The sequence below is a fragment of the Saccostrea echinata genome, unplaced genomic scaffold (assembly GCF_033153115.1).
Source record: "Saccostrea echinata isolate AGI-Se365-2 ecotype Australia unplaced genomic scaffold, CSIRO_AGI_Sech_v1 ptg000043l, whole genome shotgun sequence".
NCBI classification, from domain to species: Eukaryota; Metazoa; Mollusca; class Bivalvia; order Ostreida; family Ostreidae; genus Saccostrea; species Saccostrea echinata.
The window spans coordinates 1,551,634-1,575,519 of NW_026889792.1; the positions used below are offsets into that span (position 1 = coordinate 1,551,634).

At 32.6% G+C, this 23,886-nt stretch overlaps 1 protein-coding gene across 1 annotated transcript in view; it reads right to left on the reverse strand.

The window, feature by feature from the left end:
* The window catches only part of LOC133201327 (sodium- and chloride-dependent glycine transporter 2-like), a 36,341-nt gene extending 14,906 nt beyond the window's left edge, over positions 1-21,435 (reverse strand). The window contains exons 1-5 of the mRNA XM_061337128.1: positions 21,389-21,435; positions 14,620-14,828; positions 13,759-13,890; positions 2,412-2,552; positions 1,805-1,970 (exon numbers count right to left, since the gene is read on the reverse strand). Coding sequence (XP_061193112.1) covers positions 1,805-1,970; positions 2,412-2,552; positions 13,759-13,890; positions 14,620-14,806 — 626 coding nt within the window. The 5' untranslated portion in view covers positions 14,807-14,828; positions 21,389-21,435. The remainder of the gene's footprint in view (positions 1-1,804; positions 1,971-2,411; positions 2,553-13,758; positions 13,891-14,619; positions 14,829-21,388) is intronic.
* Between the last annotated feature and the right edge of the window lie 2,451 nt (positions 21,436-23,886).

Below are 23,886 nucleotides of genomic sequence, written 5' to 3' on the forward strand. Positions count from 1 at the left end.
TTTCTATGTAAAACTTTGATCCTCCAAAGTGGCCCCACCCTACTCCCCGGGGGTCATGATTTGAACAAACTTGAATCTACACTACCTGAGGATGCTTCCATATAAATATGACTCATCATGGCTTTGCTGTTCTTGAGAAGAAGATTTTTTAGAGATTTTTCCTATATATTTCTATGTAAAAATTTGATACTCCATTGTGGCCCCACCCTACCCCCGGGGGTCATGGTTTGAACAAACTTGAATCTACACTACCTGAGGATGCTTCCATATAAATATGACTCATCATGGCTTTGCTGTTCTTGAGAAGAAGATTTTAAAAGATTTTTCCTATATATTTCTATGTAAAAATTTGATCCTCCATTGTGGCCCCGCCCTACCCCCGGGGGTCATGGTTTGAACAAACTTGAATCTACACTACCTGAGGATGCTTCCATATAAATATGACTCATCATGGCTTTGCTGTTCTTGAGAAGAAGATTTTAAAAGATTTTTCCTATATATTTCTATGTAAAACTTTGATCGCCCATTGTGGCCCCGCCCTACCCCCGGGGGTCATGATTTGAAGAAACTTGAATGTACACTACCCGAGGATGCTTCCACCTGAGTTTCATCTTTCCTGGCCCTGTGGTTCTTGAGAAGAAGATTTTTAAATGATGCCATTATTTTTTCACTAATTCCTTATTATCTCCCCTTGAAAGAGGGCGTGGCCCTTCATTTGAACAAACTTGTATCCCCTTTACCCAAGGATACTTTGTGCCAAGTTTGGTTGAAATTGGCCCAGTGGTTCTTGAGAAGAAGTCGAAAATGTGAAAAGTTTACAGACAGACAGACGGACAGACGGACGGACAGACAGACAGATAGACGGACAGACGGACGCCGGACAAAATGTGATCAGAAAAGCTCACTTGAGCTTTCAGCTCAGGTGAGCTAAAAATGAATCTTCACTACCTGAGGATGCTTCCATATCAATATGACTAAACATGGCTTTGCTATTCTTGACACGAAGATTTCTAGACTTTGTCCTATATATAAAACTTTGATCCTCCATTGTGGCCCCACCCAACACCCAGGGGTCAAAACCCAACATGACCCTGAATGGGATGTTGTTAAGTGTCTGAGAAGGGGTCGAGGATTCAGAACATCTAATTTTAATTAGATTGCATTTGAACAAACTTGAACCCCCTTCACCCAAGGATACATTGTGGCAAGTTTGGTTGAAATTGGTGGTTCTGGAGGAGAAGTTGAAAATGTGAAAAGTTTACAGATGGACAGACAGACCAATATGATCAGAATAGCTCACTTGAGCTTTCATCTCAGGTGGGCTAATAAGTTTATAAAACCATGTAGACACTGGAAAATATGTGAGCAGGCTTAAAATTTATGTCCCATTACATTTTACTATTTTTCTCCCAAAATATCTTGTCCTTTGGTAAATCCGAGAACCCTGCATCACTAGTTGGATGCACTATCTACTGAGCTAACCAGGCCAATATCCACAGCCCAAACCATTACAGACAAAGTGATTCCTAATATTCCCCTCACAAAACCTCAAGGGGTTATATATATATAAATGAAATCAGTCTGTTTAATTAGTGATATTAGGTTGTGAGTTTGGCAATGCAGTAAAAGTCAGGGCTTTCTAAAAGATTAGAAACAGGTGGTACTCTTTCAAGAAAAGGAGGTATTACTTCTGGCAGGGACCTTTATGAAATATGTTATCAAATTTTCTCCAGCAACTATTTTGTATTTTCGGGTATAATCATGAAAAGTACAAAGTAACCATATAGTCTGATAAGTTAATTACTGGAAATAGTCGTCGCTTGGTGACTTGAGTTTTGTAGTGCCATTGTAGAAGGTACAGTTCATAGTGGAGAAGTCTAAAGCAGTGGAGTTTACACACTGGTCATCACACCAGGTTCCATTGGTACGCTGACACTTCAGCATCTTAAACTTCATCTCTGTACTACACGCTAAAAGTCAGGGGGAAAAAACAATGTATGAATTTATGCACAATACTTTAATACTACAATATTTTCAGGTCGATCTTCATCAGAAGAACAATTTTTTATGTATTGTTCACACTACCACCTTCAGTGGTTAAAAAAAAACATGGGAACAAGAAAAATGATTAACAATATGACATTAAATCTTTTCAATTTGAAAAAAAGGAAGTTCTCTGAATTTTCTTAATTTTACACCAGCTCATAATTGATACTGCTTATAAATATTTTCAGAATAATTAATTTACTCTGCATATTTCATAGCTAGGACAAAAAAAAAAACTAAATATGATTTTACTTAGCCAATGAACATGATGAAATGGCATAATTTTTGAGACACAAGTAGGATATTATGTACAGAGCTATAAAGTGTAACACATTGTGCTTGTAAGGAGAGATAACTCTTCCCACCTTCAGTGGCCCACTCCCCACACTCAGCCCATGGTAGATTGGCAGCCAGTGAGGCGAAGAGATAGTACAGGGTATAGGCGATGATCATGTTGTAGTAAATACAGATGAACACTGATACCACAAACATAGCCCAGCCAACTCCTGAAAAAGTCATGATTAGTATCATCTCTAGGGAACACCTTGTTACTGATCAGATGGGTTAATTACTTACATATGGCTTGTTCTTCTTATTAATGGAGTCACTTATTGCTTACAATACACCCCCAATACACCTCCAATACACATACAATTATCCGATCACTTTTATGATCAGATTAAATCATTAATACACTCATGTACAAATGCCAGGATGTCGAGAATAGTTTTCATAAGTCTCATCAGTAGTAGATCCATGTATATCTTATATGTTACTCAGCATCTCACTGACTAACCAGACCTGATCTCCTAGTTTATTTATTGTGAAATTTCACAGTTCTACAATGCAATCACTAATGTTTATGTATAGTAGTCATTAGTAGATATGATTACAGATGGGATATTTTGCTTCTGATTTATGATAATTTCATCCATCAAGTGTATATACCTCAACTGCAAAGACCGTTATGTGTATATATTTACATTCAGTGTAATTTTCTTTACAAAATCCATTGGAAATTAATCTACAACATTCCAAACCCTATAACACACGCAAAACCTTGTCACAGCAAGGAAGAATACACAGTAGGAACTGCATTTTCAATACTCTAGGAACACCAAAATGTATATTGTTTTAACTCAATTTAATTAAAAACAATTACCCTATTAAATTATTTTAGAAATATAACAATTGTATTTTTAAAATTAATTTGTCATTTTTTTCCCAAGCAAAATATTTCTTTGCGTTATTTAACTTTCAAACATCACAACGGCTTTTACATCTATTAAGCACACCAGTTCTGAAAGGCGCTAAATTTATAATAAAGATTAATGAAATTTAACAAGTAATAAGAGAGAAAATTAGAGAATGTAAATAATAAGCATTGAATTTATAAATTTTGGATGTTGTCGGTCCTATAACAGCACTTGTCAATGCCAACAAATTATCATACCGTGCTAACACGCGATATTCAATTTGTTGGTAGGGCCAGGTGCTGTTTTAGGACCAATGACATCCAAAAACAAGAATTGAATGCTTAAATATACTCAACTCAAATACCAATGTCAGCAGCTTTAGTGCTCGTAAAACTAAAACATGATGCAGTTAATACTAAATTCAACTTCTTGACGCTATTTCATGATGTGTGCTATTCTGAGTCTATAGTTCCGAAAACATCTGTAAATCAGCCGTACAGAATTGATCATATTAAGATAGGTACAATCAAAAACAATGAAAGATCAGACATCTCCCAGTTAAAAAACAGTGGCTACGGGTTTACACAGCAATTGTTCCTCTCCTAGTTTCTAACACTTCAAGAACTTAAACAATTAGTTTAATCTAATCATTCACTTGATCATCATTAAATGACATTACTATATAACTTAAGGAATGTTTATCAAGATAATCTTGGTAACTTTATCAAGTTGTTACCCTTAATTGTGGCAAAAACACAAAATTACACGGCAATTTACACACACCTGACTATCAAAAGATGAGTTTACCTTATACATATCTGCAAGTTATACATGCATATCAAAACACTTAGACTTACAGTAATAGTATCTTGAGGGAAAAAAATATTCCAATATTTTAGAATAATATCCAAATATCAAGACATACCAAGTTTGTAGGTTTCTCCATAACTGTTTTTTTTTCTTATTTTAGGGAAGGAAAATATTTCTTGTTTTAAAAAGTCTAGCTTACTCTAATAGTCTTTTTTGTACATACTTTATAAAACTAAGATTAAATCAAAATAAAAAGAAGACATTTTTCTTTTTTAAATTGCTAGAAAAAGAAATTTGAATTTCTTCTGAATTTTAATGATTTCCACTATATTGTTCACACAAATACTAATTGAATACAAAAATATGCTTATTATATATTTCCAGAAAGTATGAAAAAAAAAATTTGATACTTCATTTTATGTATGAAATTGATCCCCTCTGCATTACAATGCATCAACTGTTACATCAAATATGACTTCCATTATATTTTATTTTTAATACATACACTGATGAAGAACTTAAGAAAATCTTATAGAACACACAAGGCATTATTACATAATATTATACTTTCATGTAAATTAGTTGAATTTGATTCGTCCAGAAATACAATCATGTATTTGTTAAAAAACACTATTACCCGCTGAATAATGAAGCCACACCCTCCAGCGTAGCAACAGTTAACATTGCTTGACGACGGGTGTTATTCCAAAAAATATTGACTGCGCAGAATTCATGCGCGCAAGGTTCACTGTAATATGTATTTGCATAAAACATTCAGTATAATATAATATTGCATGTAGTTGAGTATAACATTGAAAATTTTCACCCCTCGAAAACTATTGTCAACCTCGGCACAATGGTTTTCAAGGGGTGAAAATTTTCAATGTTACACTCAACTACATGCAGTATTTATATAATAATATCCAGATTAAAACAATAATATATTTCAAATCATATTGATAGTTAACCTATAGTGGTTTTAACCCTGAACAAAAAAAAAAAATAAAATTCACAAATTTCTGTTTCATTTTAGGACAGTATAAAACAGAGCAATTTATCATTACACACACATTACACACCCTGTCCACTGACATGAAGAGGTGGTTTCCTGTTTCAAAATGTCATTTTAACAAATTCATAGAAAGAATTTAAATTGGCTGATTTCCTTCAAGTCTTCACGTCATAAAGATCTAGCTGTCTCAAAAAAAAATAAAAAAGTCTGTGGTGAGACTGTAGCTCTACTATTTCATACTTATAACAATGGAAGAGAAAGGTATAACTTGGACCTGAAACTATGACAACAGCAACAAATAAATTAATGAACCTTGATTTTGTCTCTTTGTATGGCAAGTTTAACTGCAATCTGACTAAATCTGTAGGAGTACCCTTATGATGGAATTTCACAAAATTTTGTATTCTGAGTAACCATGGCATCACCGTTCATCAAAATCAAACAGATTACCAAAATTATGTATCTTAGTGTAGTCTACTTGTGTAAAAAGTTTTATTGAAATCAGACCAAAAATATAGGAGTGTAATACAGTGGCGCCTCGTTAATCCGGACGCCTCCGTCCCCAACGAAATCGTCCGGATAAATGAATCGTCCGGATAAGTGAATCACTTCTTAAAAGACGTACCCTCTCAAAACATGTACATATGAACAGTGGTATCAAATGTGAAGGAAAAGAAAACACCTTTATTTTACCTTGACTTATTGATTTTATTTTTATAGTTTTAAAAGCAATAATCAATATTTAAAAAAAACTTCCTTTTCTAACACAAGAAACTTTACTCGCCTTCTATTTGACGTGTAGTTACATGGGCTGACCAAATTTTGATCTGCTACTGTTTTGTTTCGGCACATTTTTTTTTTTATTTATTCAAGCTCATATTAAGTAGAACTATTCATTATCACCATTGAGAATGTTCAAATGGCTAACCGCGTATATTCGCTACATAGGGAAATAAGTAACTAAACAATGTAATCAGTGTACGTATTGCAAATTTTCAACATAAACATAAGCCATATTCAGGATTATCAATACTTTTTCTAAAAACTCTAAGTTATATACCTTGAAAAAACGTGATCGGCATTTATAACTAATGCCAGTTACGTATTTCTTAGCGCATTAAATAGAAATATATTTTCTTGAATTATGTATCATAATAAATAGTCTTATGAAAAAAAAAACCGTTTCAAATGATGTACGTTTTGAGAATTGGAAAATCGTATTTTGATAAACTTACGCAACTCAATACTACAACGAAATCTCGTGATTTATTATTCAGTAAAAAAAAATTTATTTACAACTCTCCAAAATTCTCATAAATTTATAAACCGTTAGCAATTTATTGTATTCTGAACGGATTTATATTTAATTAATGCACAGTATAAGCTAAATTCTTCGGGCTTTATGATATAAAAGACGTGTGTTTTATCTGAGGTAAACACACGCTAATTATAGACGCTATTGTTTAGAGGTCACAGGTAACCGCCTTCAAACTGACTCCACGGACAATGTTTTTACAATAATTATCACTACTGCAAGAAAGGTGTGAAAAGTCGTTCCTCGAAAAATTACCGTCCGGATAAACGAGTCATTTTTCAATGAAATTTTACGTTTTGTAGTAGAAATTGACCGTCCGGATCCGGAACGCGAATTTCCGGATAAATGAGACAGAATAACGTGGAAAAAGTCGGTTCCCAGAAAATATCGTCCGGAAGGTGAAGCGTCCGGATTATTGGCGTCCGGATTACCGCGGCGCCACTGTATTTTAAAAGAATTTCACAAAATGTTTTTAATTTTTGTATCCATGGCAACATTGTTCACCAAAATCAAGAACTGATAAATAGAATTATGTATTTTAGTCTAGTCTACATTACAAGTGTAAAAATTTTTACTGAATTCATATTAAAACTGTAGGAAGCATAGTGTTTTTCTACTAAAATTTTTCTACTTTTAAGTAACCATGGCTAAAATAATCACTGAAATCAAAACCCAATAAATAAAATTACATATCTAAGTGAAGTCTACTTGTGTACCAAGTAATACTGGAATCAGACCAAAACTATAGGAAGTTAATGTTTTGAAAGAATTTCACAAAAAATCTTAATTTAGTACCCATGACAACAACGTTTATCAAAATCAAAAACCAATACATGTATATAGAAGGAATCATTTATTTTGATTAGTATAGTATACCTGTATAAATTTTTTTATTTAGATCAGATCTAAACTATAGAAGGAGTAGCATTTTGGAAGAATTTTACAAGAATTTCTATGTTTGGTAACCATGGCAACAACTTTCATCCAAATCAAAAACTAAAAAAAAAACAATTATGTTTCTTCTTAGTGTAGTCTACTTGTATATCAAGTTATACAGATATTGGATCAAAACTGTAGGAGAAGATTGTTTATAGACAAACATACATGTACAGACAGATGATGGACACCATGTCATTGCTGAAGCTCTTCTAGTCTCTGACCAGTAACACAAACAAACCTAGTTAATATCCCTAAACTTTGCTTTCAATCATTTTCTTATTAATTCTGCTTTTCATCTGACAAGTTTAGGATAAATAATTGAATACTTGAGTTTTATTCAATATTTCATTCTTGTTTAAAATTAAAGAGGGAAAGTGTGAATGTGTGAGATTTTAATCTAAAATTTTCACCGTTTAAAACTTGTACATGTACAAGAATCTTGTACAAAGAGCATTGACAGCTCTAGGTGTTGGTTAGTGTAGCAGAAGACAACTCTGAATAGGGAATGGTAACTTGATATGTAATTCTTTGAAATAAAATTTTTAAGAAGTGTACAATGAATAATATTTATGTTTATATCCCATGTCAAATCCAATACTCGTACTTGTCCCCCATGTCACATGAAGTTAATGAGAGTTGACTTATACTCTTATATTTGGTGTCAACAACTTTTTATCTTTTATCTAAGATTCTCCTCTGCCTACAGAATAATTCACAGGCATTGTAAAACACTATTCCACATTGTTTTCTTTTTTTTTCATTTCTTTCTGTTAATGACCACAAGTTCTTTCTCACCATCTCTAACCCTCTATAATAGTTCATTTTATTGTAAAATCCAAAGTTCAACACTTTTCTTAGGATAAATTTTCTAGTAACTTAAGGATTCACTTGTTATCAACTGCTGAGTTCCATACAAGCTATACATAACAGGGTTACCAACCTGATGAGATGTATTACATTCTTAGAGATACATCATCCTGACAAATTCATGTTCCTTTTTAAGACTAATATATCTATCATGGTTCAGTACCATAGTTTCTGTACTATTCTAAATGATTGAATGGGAAGAACTCATTTAAATTTGACCCATCTGTACCTATGGAGTGGGTGAATTATTGATTAAACCATATGTTGATCTATTTTGCCTAAAAGCAATTAGGAAGCCTAAAATAGCTCAATTTTCAGTTAAATAAGGAGTGTAAAGCATGTTCAAACAATTTTCCCATAAAATGACTGCGAGGAGAATAAGACAATAATACTTCTATGTGCTAGTAGCCCTTGCATGCGAGAGTCAGCTCTGTTTCAAGGGATCAATAGAACATAAGAAGGCTACAGTTCCTTTATGATTAATTTATTCATAACATGAATTACGACTTTTGATGTTACTTTCTGAAATCTTAGCTGTGTCTACTGCTGAAAATTGACATTTTTTAAAATGAAAGACACTATGACACTGAATTCATTCTCCACATATATATAAATGATATTTCAAACAAACTGGATCACTGAATGTTCTGTTTCATGCACGTTGAACACTCCCTTCTCAAGACTTATTACTGTCATTATTCTCATCAAAATAAGGTCAGGTAAAATTAATCTTTAGATTCTCATCCCCGCCCGCCCCTCTCAAAGTGCCCCGCCCCGTTGTTTTTTATTTTACCTTTTAGGTGCCAAACATCTTATTTTCATGTATTTTTATTTAGCAAGAATCTGGGTCAAAATTTAAGAGTTATCTCCCGTCTGTATTAAAAGTCTCCTGGCGCTATTTATAGCAAAACACCCATGTGAAGAATGGAGAAAAATCGGCAATAAAAGCAGTTTAAATATGTAAGGAAAAGATAATTTGTCAGTAAAGAGAGGGCAGAAAAGAAAAATAACATATAAACACATCTAGATACCATCACTGGCATGGGCAAGTTTTTAAAGAGATTTTAACCAAGTAAAAACAGACGAAGAAAATACACATGGTCAAGTTTTAAATAACGATCTCCAGTTGTATGTGATTTTGCATTAAAAAAAAATAAAACATCGTCCAAAGACTTTAGAGAATAATAGTACTAAGTGTTAAATCTTAAAACTGTTCAGGCATAGGCTTTTCAGTAGAATATTTTACAGATATTTACACAATCCTTTTTTGCAAATATGATATATTTTAGTGTCGAACATGTCAAGTCTCAAGAACGATTGAATGTATGAGGACAGTGGAAATCTGTGATATCTGTATATCACACAGAACAGAAGGAGTTGTTGGTAAAACTATAAGGTATATGGGGAAAGGCCGATGAGAAAACATGCATATGCAATTTATTAGGATCAACACCTTATTTTGTTTGGCGTTTGCCGTATCCAGGTATCTGTGTACTTGATAATTTGTTAATAAAACTATAAATATTTTAATTTTCTATAACAAGAATCTTCTGTAGATATTTCAAAGAATATGGAAACAATAAATAAATCTATTCATATTGGCATTAACATAATGTAAAAATTACGTGTACGAATGTTTTGTTGATACTTTAAATTATAAAAAATAAAAAATAAAATCCGCCCACCCGCCCCACTTTTTTAGCAAATTAGGATGAGAATCTAAATTTTAAATTTATGTGGCCTAAGGCATGTTTTTAACATATGAATCTACACTTAAAGAAGAGTTTACTTAAGTTTTGATATTCCTAAACCAGCTAATGTTCTTAAGAACAAGCTTTTAAATCACTCCATCCTATTTGTACTTATAAATATCAAATTTAAAGATATAACCCTTGAACACACATGAATTTCCTGGTGATGGGTTTTACCTATTTTTAATTTGCCAAGTGGGTCTCAATGCTATTATCCAGAATTATACCAAAAGGTATCAGACACCAGACAATAAATGGACTTGCACAGCTCATCTGAGCCTTTAGCTAAAGTATAGCTAAACACCCCAGTCTGACATATGGAACAAGACCATACAATTTCTACACCCAGAGCAGTCTTCAATTCAGCTAAAGTATAGCTATAAGCCCTAGCTTCATATATCACACTTACAATAGCCTTCAATTCAGCTTTAATGTAGCTATAAACCCCAGCCTCATATTATACAGTTATGGAATGGGTATGAGGGAAATAGCAAATTTATGGTTCCCCGAGGGAGGAAACTATTTCCCGAGGCGGCGAAGCCGCCGAGGGAAATAGTTTCTTGCCGAGGGGAACCATAAATTTGATATTTCCCGAGTACCCATTCCATAACTGTTTTATTATACTAAAACAAACAAAGGAGATTTATTAACTATATAGAGACTTAGACATTTTTAAAACAATATAGAGGCATTTATATAAATAATCAAAAATGCGCGTGATTCGAATTTTGTTCAATACATAATGCATCAATACGGAAAAAATAAAATTGTATAAAAAAACAATAATTTCACTGACAATTCGAAGGATTATTGTTGTCCTCTTTTTGCTTAGAAATTCCAGTATGATTTTGACATCGCATGTCGAAATGTTTTGACGTCATAGTTACATTGCTAATAACATGACGTCACGGACTCGAGATTCCTTGAACGCTCCGCCCACTGTTCATTTTAATTGGTTATAATTACTAATAAATATTCATGAGGGAGTAGTCCCAGGGAGTAGCTCTGATTTTTCAGGGAGTAGTCCTCAGATGGGGGAAATAGTATCTTCTCGGGGAAATAGACAGTTTTATGGTATTAATTTTATATAGAGTAATAACAGTAGAGGTATAATAAATCAAACAATAGCCTTCAACTCAACTAAAGTATAGCTTATAAACCCCAGCCTCAAACAGTAGCCTTCAATTCAGCTAAAGTTTAGCTATAAACCCCAGCCTGATAATCAGATACATGTATATCAAACAGCAGCCTTCAACTCAGCTAAAGTTTAGCTATAAACCCCAGCCTGATATATCAAACAATAGCCTTCAATTCAGCTTTATAGCTATAAACCCCAGTCTGATATACCTAACAAGACCACACATTTTCTACACCCACAGCAGCCTACACTGATATCAGTTATGTTAGATTTCCAGATTCTATGAAATCCAGCATTCCTTATCCCAGACTGTCAGAGAGACATTGGAGGAATGCCACACTGACCTATTTTTACATCTCTCTGTTAAAAATGTGGTGTGTTATGCTCAGTAATTGGCACTTTATCTAATTTCTTTGGAGCTATATCTGTATATATAGGTGTTGTTGTTCTTCTCTGACTTAATCTTTTTTCTTTTCTCAAGAATTATAGTGTTAAAATATTCTGTCATTTAATTTCTTTGAATAAATCTTCATATTGTAATCTGTAATCTCAGATTTACTGAAGAAAAACTTGTGAACTAGCTTCCTTTATAAACATGATAAACTACACATAAGAGAATAACATCCTCTAGATTTGTAGCATCTTTCTGTTTGTGACATTTTTTGCCTTCAGCAATTAATGAAGACATCTTGAATGTGAAGCACCTCATCTGGACAGTTAATTAAGAATCATGTACATATCAGTGCTACACAAACAAACAAAATATCTCCTGACATCTACATTATCTCCAACAAACAAAACATTCCTCACACCACTATAACAATAATTCTGATATACCTCAACTGCCAAGTTCACAACAATAACAGTTTTTTTTTTTTTTTTGTTTTTTTGTTTGTTTTTTTTTTTTGTTAGTATATCCATTAAAATAATATACATGTATTAATCTTTATCCAGGTGGAAATTTCAAATTTCCATGGAGACGTGCAATAGTGTGATGTTTTATAATTATAAATGCATCAATGTGATCATCAGAATATATTTACATCCTCCACCCCCTACCCCCACTCAGAAAATGTTAAAATAATAAACAACAAATCACTTATACAAGGAAGATAATCTGATACGACAAAAACTGAAAGAAATAGCTTTACTTTGAAAGTCACAATTATTTGTGTCTTAAGAGGAAATCACCTTCCTCTCTTATGAAATCACAGCTATCATCTTCATTTTAAATTATAGGACTCTCTCATTTTTATTAGGCATTAATAACTGCTTTATTCATGATGAAATAGGTGTATGTATGGTTTTAACCGAAGTATTCTGAATTGCAAACATGTTGACCTAACTCTTAATTTCCACAACTTGACAAGCAGTTTAGATAATTTATGAATAACCAGAACTCTTGATGACACCGTAGCTGGTTTGTACTTTTACATGCGAAAGAGATGATAGCTGTTCCTAGATTTTTTTTTAAGCTTTACATTTATAGACCTACAAGTTTGTGTTTCTACAACTAGAACCTCGTTTTATCAAAATCAAAACAAAACTGTACTACAGGAGGGGCAGATTTTTGCAATAATTTTACAGCTTATTCTATTTTTTGTTACCCTGGCAACAATTAAAGTACATCAAAATTCAATAATCGAGTGAGTTTGTCAGATTGAATAAGTTTGTCTGTGTAACTTTATCAAAATTAAACAAAACCTTTAGACGAGTAACATTTAAAAGAATTTGAAATTCCTTTTTCAGTAAACTAAGTAATATCTTTGACCATTGAAATAAATAAAAAACAAGAAGTCTGTGAGCCATTGCTCACTAGTAATACCCCCACTCTGATGTGAATATAGGCTCTCATGAATCCTACCATATGGCATGTCTAAAGAGTGTGCTAAAATTTCGAGCATCTGCCTTAAGTAGTTGTTGAGAAAACTGTGATGGAAATTTGGTACGGACAGATTCAAAGATAAAAGGAAGTTGACATCAGATTTGTACAAAAATGAATACCACCATATGGCAGACAGACAGACACACAAGGGTAAAACAGTATACCCCCTATCCTTCAGAGTGGGGATATGAAAACCATAAAGAACCATAAACTTGGTGTACTATACTTATGTACCTAATTTGATAAAATCATTAACCTTAGGGTACAGTACTCTACTAATGTACCAAAGTTTTCTTAAATCTGAGCAAATCTCAGGAGGAGTGGTGTTTAGTAAGAAATTTACAGACATTTCTAAGTTTAGTAATCATGAGAACACTGTTCATCAAAAGCAAAACCAACACAAAGAATAATGTGTCTTAATTAGTGTATCCTACTTGCATGTACCAAATTTTATTGAAACTGATCAAAGATCAGAAGCATTATTTATATTAAATTTTTAAACAGACAGACAGATTGATGATGGATACCATACAAATGTACAGCTATTCTGGTCTATATCCTAAGGAGCTAATAACCTCAGAGGTGTCCTAATAGTCACCCCATGTACTGGACTGGCCCATCTAAACTTCACAGAAAACCTTCAGAATTACAGATTATCACAATCTGACAACAATAGCCCATTGTCTGAAGGCTTCAAGGAAGTTGAATGCCCTTATTGAATTATCCACTGCAGATTTAAAGGTCATTTCAAGTTAAAGCTTCTCTATATCAGAAATATACTGTTAGATGTCCAACTCACCTTTGAATATGGGAGAGGCCCTCCATACCATCACCACACCGGCGCTGGCGTACTGCCCCAGAGAGAGTTCCATAAACACCAGGGGAATTCCCGTAATGAACAACATGATCAGGAAAGGTATCAAGAAAGCCCCTGACAAAATTTATCTGATAGTCAGTTTATTTTTTGCTGTCTCTAAAAATATTTATTCATTTTCATATTCAATATATGTATAATATAATATGTACATCTAAAAGTCATTTCTCCTATATTAAATGCATTGTCACTTAATAAATATCTTTGTATGATGGTAAATGACAAAACTCTTCGCAGTTTAATTCTTCCTGATCATTACATCATTTCCCCTATATATTTCTACAGGCCTGTAAGGTCAATGGTTGTATAAGGAATAAAGGACTATAAATAAATCTCTCAGGACTGGTTTAATTGTCCCAAAGCATGCTTACATAATCTTAAAACAACTTTGATATTTTACAAATTATGTTAAACTGAATACCCCCTAATTATACAATCTCAGTGTACTACTAACAGCACATAGCATATCTGTTCTGATCAATAATAAATCACACGATACAGTAATACTAACTTTACGGCTGACACTGCCTATAGCATATTTTTTAATGCAACTTAAAAATCAAAAAGCAAAATAAAAAGGGCTTTTTAGGTATTAATTTATCAAAAGTTTAAGAGAATTGTTATTCATGTACATTTATACATTAGTCTGCTTAAACAATGCTCAGTATGGCATGCCAGAGTGATATATGCCATCAATGTTTTCTTAGATTTTTAAGGTACACTGCGATGGAACCCGCTATAGTTGCTGCATATGAATACATCCTTAATTTTCAAAACATTACCAACCTGCACCATTGCGGTAGCAAACATAAGGAAATCTCCATACATTTCCCAATCCAACGGCATACGAGAGGCAGGATAGGACAAAGTCCAGTTTATTTGACCAGTTCCCCCTTTCAGCATTTTCCTCCTCACCGCTAGAGTCTGACCCGTTGGTCATGACGCTGGATTTGTCTAACTTGCCGTTTGACATTCTGGGCTAGAATTCTTGACAGCTGAAAGATAAGGCCTTCAATTATAACCTCACCCATGCTTTAATTTGCATAATTATTATGGCTTAAATTTTTTTATGCCAACAAATGTTATATTCTGCAGAACAAAAAAAATGAAAATATTGAAAACAGAATCCCTGTTTTCAATAAAATAAAGCACACAATCCCTGTTCTTACTGTACTCAAAGGCTTTTTTTCAGTTCATGCAAATGGACATTTATGTATATCTTCAACCCCATTCAAAGACGTTCTTGGTAAATACAGTGGAATGAATTCTGTTTATGTGAGGGGTAAAAATAATTTTAGGTTAAATTGTCCCCCACATTTCACCTGCAGTCCAAAATATTGACTAAAATGTAATAATAACAAAACATTGCTATACATGACATGTTTGACTAATGTATTGTTTGTGTACCACGTCAGATTTTTCATTTCTTTGTTGTTAATCAGAGGTTAGAACAAATTTTATAGAATTACATGTAATTATCTCAGTTAATTTACAATTGTACCAGCTTTGATTAAAATGTAAAAAAAAAAAAAAAATTATTAAAAATGATAAACGTTCTTGCCATGACTTTATATTCATTGTTGGATTTATGGAGTTAAGCATCCTAGCAAGATTTTTTTTTCATTCATATCATGAGGTCACTACAAGTGATAAAAATTGTTCAAAATTCAGAATTTTAAATGCCATTGCCATGGACTCCAGAGCAGTGAAAGTTTGATCATTCAGCCAAAGATGTCAACATTTTGTAACGACTGTGTCAGATATTTGGATCATTCAAGATCTTGTCATCTTCCATTCAAATTCTTGATATATGCCTTAATGGTCCAGTTGACTTGATGTATTGCCTTTTACCTGCAAGGTCCCATCTATAATACAGGGTTGACCCTAAGAATTGAAATAGAAGGGGACATTTAAAAAGTAGAAGGGGGGTATAGGGTTTCTCCCCTATTGGGGAGTTTAGGGGAAATACCAATAACTGGGGAATTATGTCATTATAGGTGGGAAATTCCTCAGCTCCCAGGTCTTAGGGAAACCCTGAATTTTACAAGCCCTTGCAAGGAACTACCTATTTTAAAGTCTAAGAATCATATGACCAGCTGGTAAAGAATGACTATTTATAAGAGGCATTTTAAAAAATGACATATAGGAAAATGCATCTTGAAGTACTTCAAATTAGTGCCATGTTTCATTCACATTCAAATAAACATATTGTGGACAAAAACATTGAAAATCATATAAAACTGGTAATCTTTTTTTTTTAATAAATGCACAAATGTTCATTGGGGGAAAATGATACAAAGGAAAGTATCTTTAGATTGCTTAGACAAAACAACTGTAGAAGTAGTCAATTTAGAAATAATTAAAGATCCTTCATCAAGTTAACTCAATAGTTAAACACCATTCATTGAAAGAAAACATGAATCAACAATAAGACATGGTCCTACTGTGATGTTTCACTGTTTTTTGTCTGGAAGCATTATCGCTTACTTTTTTTTATACAAAAAGTAAATAAAGGAATCCCATTTATTGCAGAATATGCAGCAAGATTGATTGAGAATCACCTAGTATGAAGATTCTGATATGGAAATTCAAAGTGAGAAGACACATTTTTGGGAAAGAATAAGACAAAGTTCTAGATATCCTTTGCACCAGCAGGCATGCTTATGAAAATTTCCTGAGAATTGTCTTAAGATATCTTATTATATTTCACAGGACATATCTTAGGACTATCCTAAGTTACAGCGGGTTTAAAATGAAAGCACCTTGAGAGTAACTTAAGATGTTGTAAATTCCAATCTAAGCATTTTTTTTGGTAAAACAAATAGTACATGTTGTTCTTATTCATATATTTCCATATACCATCATATGCATGCACGGATGCAGGGAGGGGGATAATTCAATAGGTCCAGTCCCCCTAAGATTTTTAGAGTTATTAAAAGTATAAGTTCACTAATCCCCAAGAAAACATTAACCGCTAATAAAAATTACAAGAAAGTCATATACCGGTACATGTATGTGTTCTATACATTGTAAAAGCAAGCAAATTACAACCCCCTCCCTGCACATACACACAAAATAGGTTTATCAGGTGAAATATGAAATCCCTAGCACCAACTATTCAACAGTTATGACCAAGTTAAAGTTTTTCAAAAGTAGGTCAAACTCCAAGGTCAAGGTCAAAGGGTCAAAGTTGTTGGTATCGAAAAGAAAGTCTTGTCACAAGGAATACGTATGTGAAATATGAAATCCTTAGCACCAACTGTTCAAATGTTATGGCCAAGGTTAAAGTTGGGTAAAATTTTGCAAAACTGGATCAAACTCCAAGGTCAAGGTCAAAAATGATGGTCTTCTCACAAGGAATACACATGTGAAATATGAAAGTCATAGCTCCAACCAATCAAAAGATATGGGCAAGGTTAAAGTTTTTGCAGACAGACAGAGAGATGGACAGGGCAAAAATCTTCGATTATGGGGGCATAATGTTTTACAAAAATTATTGTATTAAATTGTACATTCAATAATTCCTACTTATTTTCCTCACACTATTGCTTTTTAAATCACCTAAGGTATATGTTTTAGGGTTAGTTCGTTGTTGTCTTGAATAGGATGTCTTCTGTTTGCCTCACTTAAGACTAAGATGTGTCATAAGTTCGTTTTAAGGAGGAATGCCACACCAAAATTTTATTTAAAAGGTCTTTAAGAATTCCCTTTTAAACTATGGTTTCAGCAATGGAAGACCGATAGTAGCTTTTAATTATTTTATACGATTTTTTTTGCATTTTTTCAGAGAAAGTGAAAAAAATGTTTTATTTGCAGAAAATATGCTTTATGTTTTAAAATTTGCTACTAATAAATGCATAATATGAATGTTTAATAAAATACGTTAATAAAAGCTGGATAGACATTTTAATTTTTTAAATAAAAAATAATTTATGAAAATAAAACACATCATTTGTGAATATTTTTTAAATCTATGGTTAAAATCTTAATAAAACTAGTCACAACTAGGGAGAATATGTTAGTCAATCATATTTTAAAAAGAAATTGAAATGAAATTGAGAAATTGTAGAGAAAATAATTATTTTAATATTTTGACCAATCCCGATCAAAATTAACACAAAATAAATAAAATAATAATTCACTTCCTTCTTTTTGTATTTACCACTGAGAAATCTATTTGATTATCAAGTTCAATTACTTTCTAACCTGTATTACACCTAAACAAACTAGTATTCTTGTAAAAATGCTATCTATTTCCAATTATTACATAATTCTGGTTGGGATCAGTTTAATTTTGATCGGGATTGGCCAAAATTAAAAAAATTATTTTCTCTAAAATTTCGCAATTTTATTTCAATTTCTTGTTAAAATATGATTGCCTAAGATATTCTCCCTAGTTGTGACTAGTATTATGAAGATTTTAACCATAGATTTAAAAAATATTCACAAATGATGTATTTTATTTTCATAAATTATTTTTTATTTAAAAAACTAAAATGTCTATCCAGCCTTTATTATCATATTTTATTAGACATTCATATCATGCATTTATTAACAGGAATTTTCAGTGGCGGATCCAGAAGTCCACGTGGGGGGGTTTTGAGGCCCGTAGGGCCGAAGGGGGAGGGCATGGGAGGGGGTGTCCCATTTTTCTTTAAAAATGGCTCCAAATGGTGCATTTTCCAGCATTTTAGATTGAATTAGTTAGTTTTTGGCCACTTTTTTCCTAGTTGTTTTTCAAGACCGACCTACCCAAATTTTCAAGAAATTGAACATGTTGAACAAAAAATTAAAATTTTGGGATTATTTTTAACTTCCATGTTAACTTGAAAAATACTTTTCTAAAGAAAAAGTTAAATGTAAAATCTGATAAAATTAGAAATATCGCCATTTGCTATATAATATCCAATTCTTCATTTTAAAATGCACGTCCAACACACTGTCGCATGTGAAGCTTTGTCTACCAAAATACAACTGCATGATGTGCAATTTTCCAACACTTAGAACATTCGAATTCTGTGAAGAGACCCTAATTACTCTTTTCAACAACTTGACTATACAGTTCATATAATTTGCAATATATATACATAATGATATTTCATATTGAAGAATAAATATAAATTATTTTGGAAAATAATTGGAATTATTGCTTATTCATTGGGGGGGGGGGGTTAATTATAATTTCTAACATAAATGCACTCTTTAATTCTATTTTTTTTTTTTTTACCCACTTACCTGCCCAATGTTTGAAAAAAAAAAAAGTCTTGAAAAACAATCAATAAAAAAGTGGCCAATTCTTGTTTTGACAGGACCTCTAATTTATACGTATTAGTTTTACCACAATTCATTATACAAAGTTGTAACCGTAAGTTGGGTTTTATTCAACATCATTCAACTGTAATTTAAAAAAAAATGCAGATCTTTTGCTTTTTTAAAATTGCATTGTAACTTCCATCTACAAAAGGAATACTTTCAATGTGCTTTTTGGTACAGGTCACAACGTATTTCAACTAGTATACGTCCCTGATGTATTAATTTTTTTTCTATTAAATAATAATCACAGTTTATTCACGTAGTTCAATAAAGTAACATTCAATTATCGAAGAAAGAAGAAAATTCTCGAAACAATATTACTTTAGCCAAAACAAAACCGTAATAACAATGTGCAGTATACACTTATTTCATGACTACGAGGGGAACAGTCAAACTGTTGTCCCGAGGTAATGGGGAAGACCTGGGAAACTGTTGCCCGAGGCCGAAGGCCGAGGGCAACAGTTTCCCAGGTCTTCCCCATTATCGAGGGACAACAGTTTGACTGTTTCCCGAGTTGTCATGAAATAAGTGTTTTATTACCTAACCTACTATATAATTTCTTAAAGTAATGATATCGACATAATAATCAATGACTTTTAAAATACATTGACAAAAGTTTGTATTATTTTTTAAAACCAAACTAAACAAGTTGAATATTAATCAAATATTCACACCGATTGGTGTAAAATCAGAAAAATTAATGGGTGTGATATTATCATGCACTAATAAATGAAAAAAAAAAAAAAACATGTAGTAAACAACATAATGATGTCTTAAAAATTTGAATATTGCACGTTTATGGCAAAGATCTATACTGAAAGAAAGGGGCCTACATTTTTCCCAAACTACCCTCAGAAAAGGTGTTCATGGCCTCTTCTTTGAAATGATATTAAATTGAATATATATTTAAATTGGTATCAGAATTACTTTTCAGATGATAATTTCAAATTGAATAAAAATGCTTCAATTTATATATAATTCAATATTATAGCTGTAAAGTACGGGAAATTAACTATGACGTCATAATGGAACAGTTCACCCATGCAACAGTTCATTCTGTGACCGGGTAAACAGTTTTGACTGTTTCATGATTTGCAAAAACATTAAAAAGAATCAGGAAACAGTTCAAAATGCCTAATTACAATTTATATAGTAGGTTAGGTAATAATTTTGGTTGTTAGTGTATGACGTTGCGTCATCACTAGCTGCACGGACTATCATGATCTCTGCATGTACAGTACTGTTGATTACCTGTATATTGTGTGCGCTCAAGCGGAAAGGGATTTCGCATGGTGACTGTATATTTCACCTCTTTGTGTAAAACAATGGGCTTGGATAGAGTTGCATTTATGCAATATATTGTTAAAATGACACTTGTAAAAAAAAATTTTTTTGATCGGGCGGGGGGGTTTTCCCGAACCCCCCCAAACCCCCCTGAATCCGCCACTGATTTTTTAACCCTAAAGCATCTTATTAGCAAATAAAACATTTTTTTCATTTTGTATGAAAAATAGGAAAAAAAATTCTTATTAAATAATTGAGAGCTAACATTGACCTTTTAATGCTGAAACCACTACTTATCAGGGATGTCTTAAAGGTCTATAAAATAAATTTTTGGTGTGGCATTCCTCCTTAAGATATGACTTAGTCCTTAATAGCTCTTTATAAGCATGCCTCCTGGTGAGCTGGAATTATAGATCTGAGGCCATTCATTGAATCAATATTTCTGCATCATGCTTATGTACCTTAAAATGAATACTTTGGATTCAGTCATTTATCTAAAACAGAGATCATTTGCAAACAGTGATACACGATACTTTTCTCTTCCTGACATATCATACAGCATACACCGTGTTTTACGATATGCCCTCCTACATAATTAACAAAAGGCAATACACGCGGTCAATCATTCGCTTATTAAGTTACAAAAGAAACATGCATATTTTTAAATAATTAAAAGCAAAACGCTTTCCATATCTAATAAACTTAAAGAAAGATCTAATCAAACATAAAATGTTCTCACAATTTTTTTTTTATTAAGTCTGATTTTTTTCCTGCTGTACCATGTGTATACAGCGTTTTTTGTTGTGTTTACAGTAAATATTGATTTCCCCAAGCAAACTGTGAATTAATAAATAAATATTGTCATCAACAAGTGTGAAAAATTTGACTTCTCTTTAAATTGAATTTAATATAAATGGAAAAAACTATAAAACATGACATGATTTACCAGTCAACTTACTTTCGCCGTTTCCCGTTAGATGATGCAAACGTGCCAGGCTAATTTTAGGATCGTTTTCGACGAAACGAAAATGTTGCAGTGACTGACGTTATTAAAAAAAAATGACCTTACACTACATAAGCCGTGTTGCGTTAATTCAAGTACAGAGTAAGAAAAAATATATCCTGTAGATATGCCGATTTGCTTGAGTGATTACTTTATTCTGAAACATTCCCAAATACAGGAGAGATAGGGTGAAACATTTCCTTCCAGTGTTCCATCAAACAATCATTCTGAAAGACTGAACTTTTAATGATTAACGATGTCCAATATCTTTATACAATACTACATCAGTGGTCGCTGTATTTTTTTAATTTAATTTTTTAATTTGTAATATGATGTTTATTTGCACTAATGACTTATATTGTGATGGTTGCATGTACATATCTGAATCTACCTTTTTGAGTTTAAATCGTATTTTGCATTAACTTGAACCAATAAAGATGTCTATGTTTAATTGAACTCTGATTTTTTTTATTTTGATCATGCCAAAAGAATCGTTTTAAAAAATATCACGTCGTGGTTACGCTGTTATTGATCTGCGTCACAGGTAATTCATGCTTGCACGTTTTTAAAAGCCATGTAGAGCATGAAATCAATAGAATGGAATTTTAGAAGTAGGAGGTTCAAACACAGGCAAGTATCCCCCCCCCCCCCTTTACACGCACACAAACATTACTTGTGTATTCTATCATATAATGGCGAAATACGCTTGTTTGACGATGGGAAAGATACATGTATCTGAGTTCCATAAATTCACTGTAATACTATATGTAAATAAGAATACGACAAATTGTCTTTCTCTTCAGAGGTGGAACCATTCTGCTTTAGAAATGGTATATATACATATACAGTCATAAGCATAAAAATTAACAAGTTACTAATAAGAAAAAAAAATCTAAAAATTTCTATTTGTATTTGTACTCATGCAATTAATTTAGAAATAAAACATGGTACGAAAATAAAAAAAAACAAATGTTCAGCAATCCATTCACATACAAGAAACCAGTAGCACAACCATCGGACAAAGTGGATCGAGCATGTTGTGCAAAACTGAAAAGAAATTAGCCTTTTATAATTTTTAAAAAAGGATAAGGAAACCCAATCGAAACTTCTCGGGCCTTTCTGACAAGCGGAAAAAAGTTGTTCTTCCGACCTCTGTCGGAAAAATCCGAGATGATGCGATTGAAGGAAACCCTGACCTTGCCTCTCCCTTAGAAATTTTAATTTTTTTTTCAATTGAAAACCTGAAAACAAATTTTCTATTCATGAAACAAGTATAGGACAATGAAAGTCAAGAGCTACATTTATTTCATCAGGTAGAGGGGCGGGGAAACATGCCGCTTATTTATATCAAATCCATTGAAGGGGGAGGGGATACAAAAACGTGCCCGTCCCCAATTTAAAGCAGTGAGGACACGGAGTCGATCCAACAACCTTCCTTCGCCTTCGACCTCAGGGCTGTGGTTAATGATAGGCCTTCTATTCGGACTCAAAAATCCCGTTTTCGTTTATCAGTTTTTTAGTTAAACTGACTTGTTCAACAACATGCCAATATCATTATGTATGGAGAAAAATTATATATACATGTATAATTTTATTTATATATATATATACATTTTTTATTTGCACTCACAGCAAGTGAGAGAATTTTTTTAAAGGCTTATGGTATTTACACGTGTTACCGGGCATTCAAGTAAAAAGTATTGATTAAGTTGTAAGTGCACTCTTCCAAATAAGGACTGTAGCTTCCTAATATGGTGAAATCCAAGGTCCAAATATGGGACAAATATGTATCAACGGCGCATGCGTTAACATGGGATATAACGCGCGCATTACTTACGTGGCAAAGTCAAGGTAATGTTGCAGCCTAATGTTTCATCATGCACTTCCATAAAAAGTATCCATCACACCAGGAACTTATTACTTTAAATAATAACTTCACTGAATTTTCATATATTCATAGTTATATAAAAAAAAATCAAATATATTATTTTTAAGGTATCGATTCTATTAGTTCGACAACTCACAAATGCTCTAGCACTCGTGGAAATCTTGACTACTAAGTTATACCATTTTAATTTTGTATTTTCTTTCCTTCCTGCTGATTTACAAAAATTCACTATCTCTGCGCACTACTATAATGAATTCACTCTAAAAGTCAGTAAAAGGATTTATACCTTTCAAGCTGTTTTAAACCCCATTTCCGTTTTTGGTTTATTTCTGAATGTTTTAATTGATAACGCAGATGACAGTATTTAACTGCATGTCTGCCCAAGATGAGAACACGAAAGATTAATAACCCCATAATATAAAGTATTCTTCAGTTAAAAAATCCCTTTCGCACTAGATAAACGTGTGCAGAATACGTACACTAAGTAACAGTTCATTAATATAACCTTTTAACACATTTATTTTGTTTCTATTCAGAAAAATTAGTTACACGTTATTGAACATAT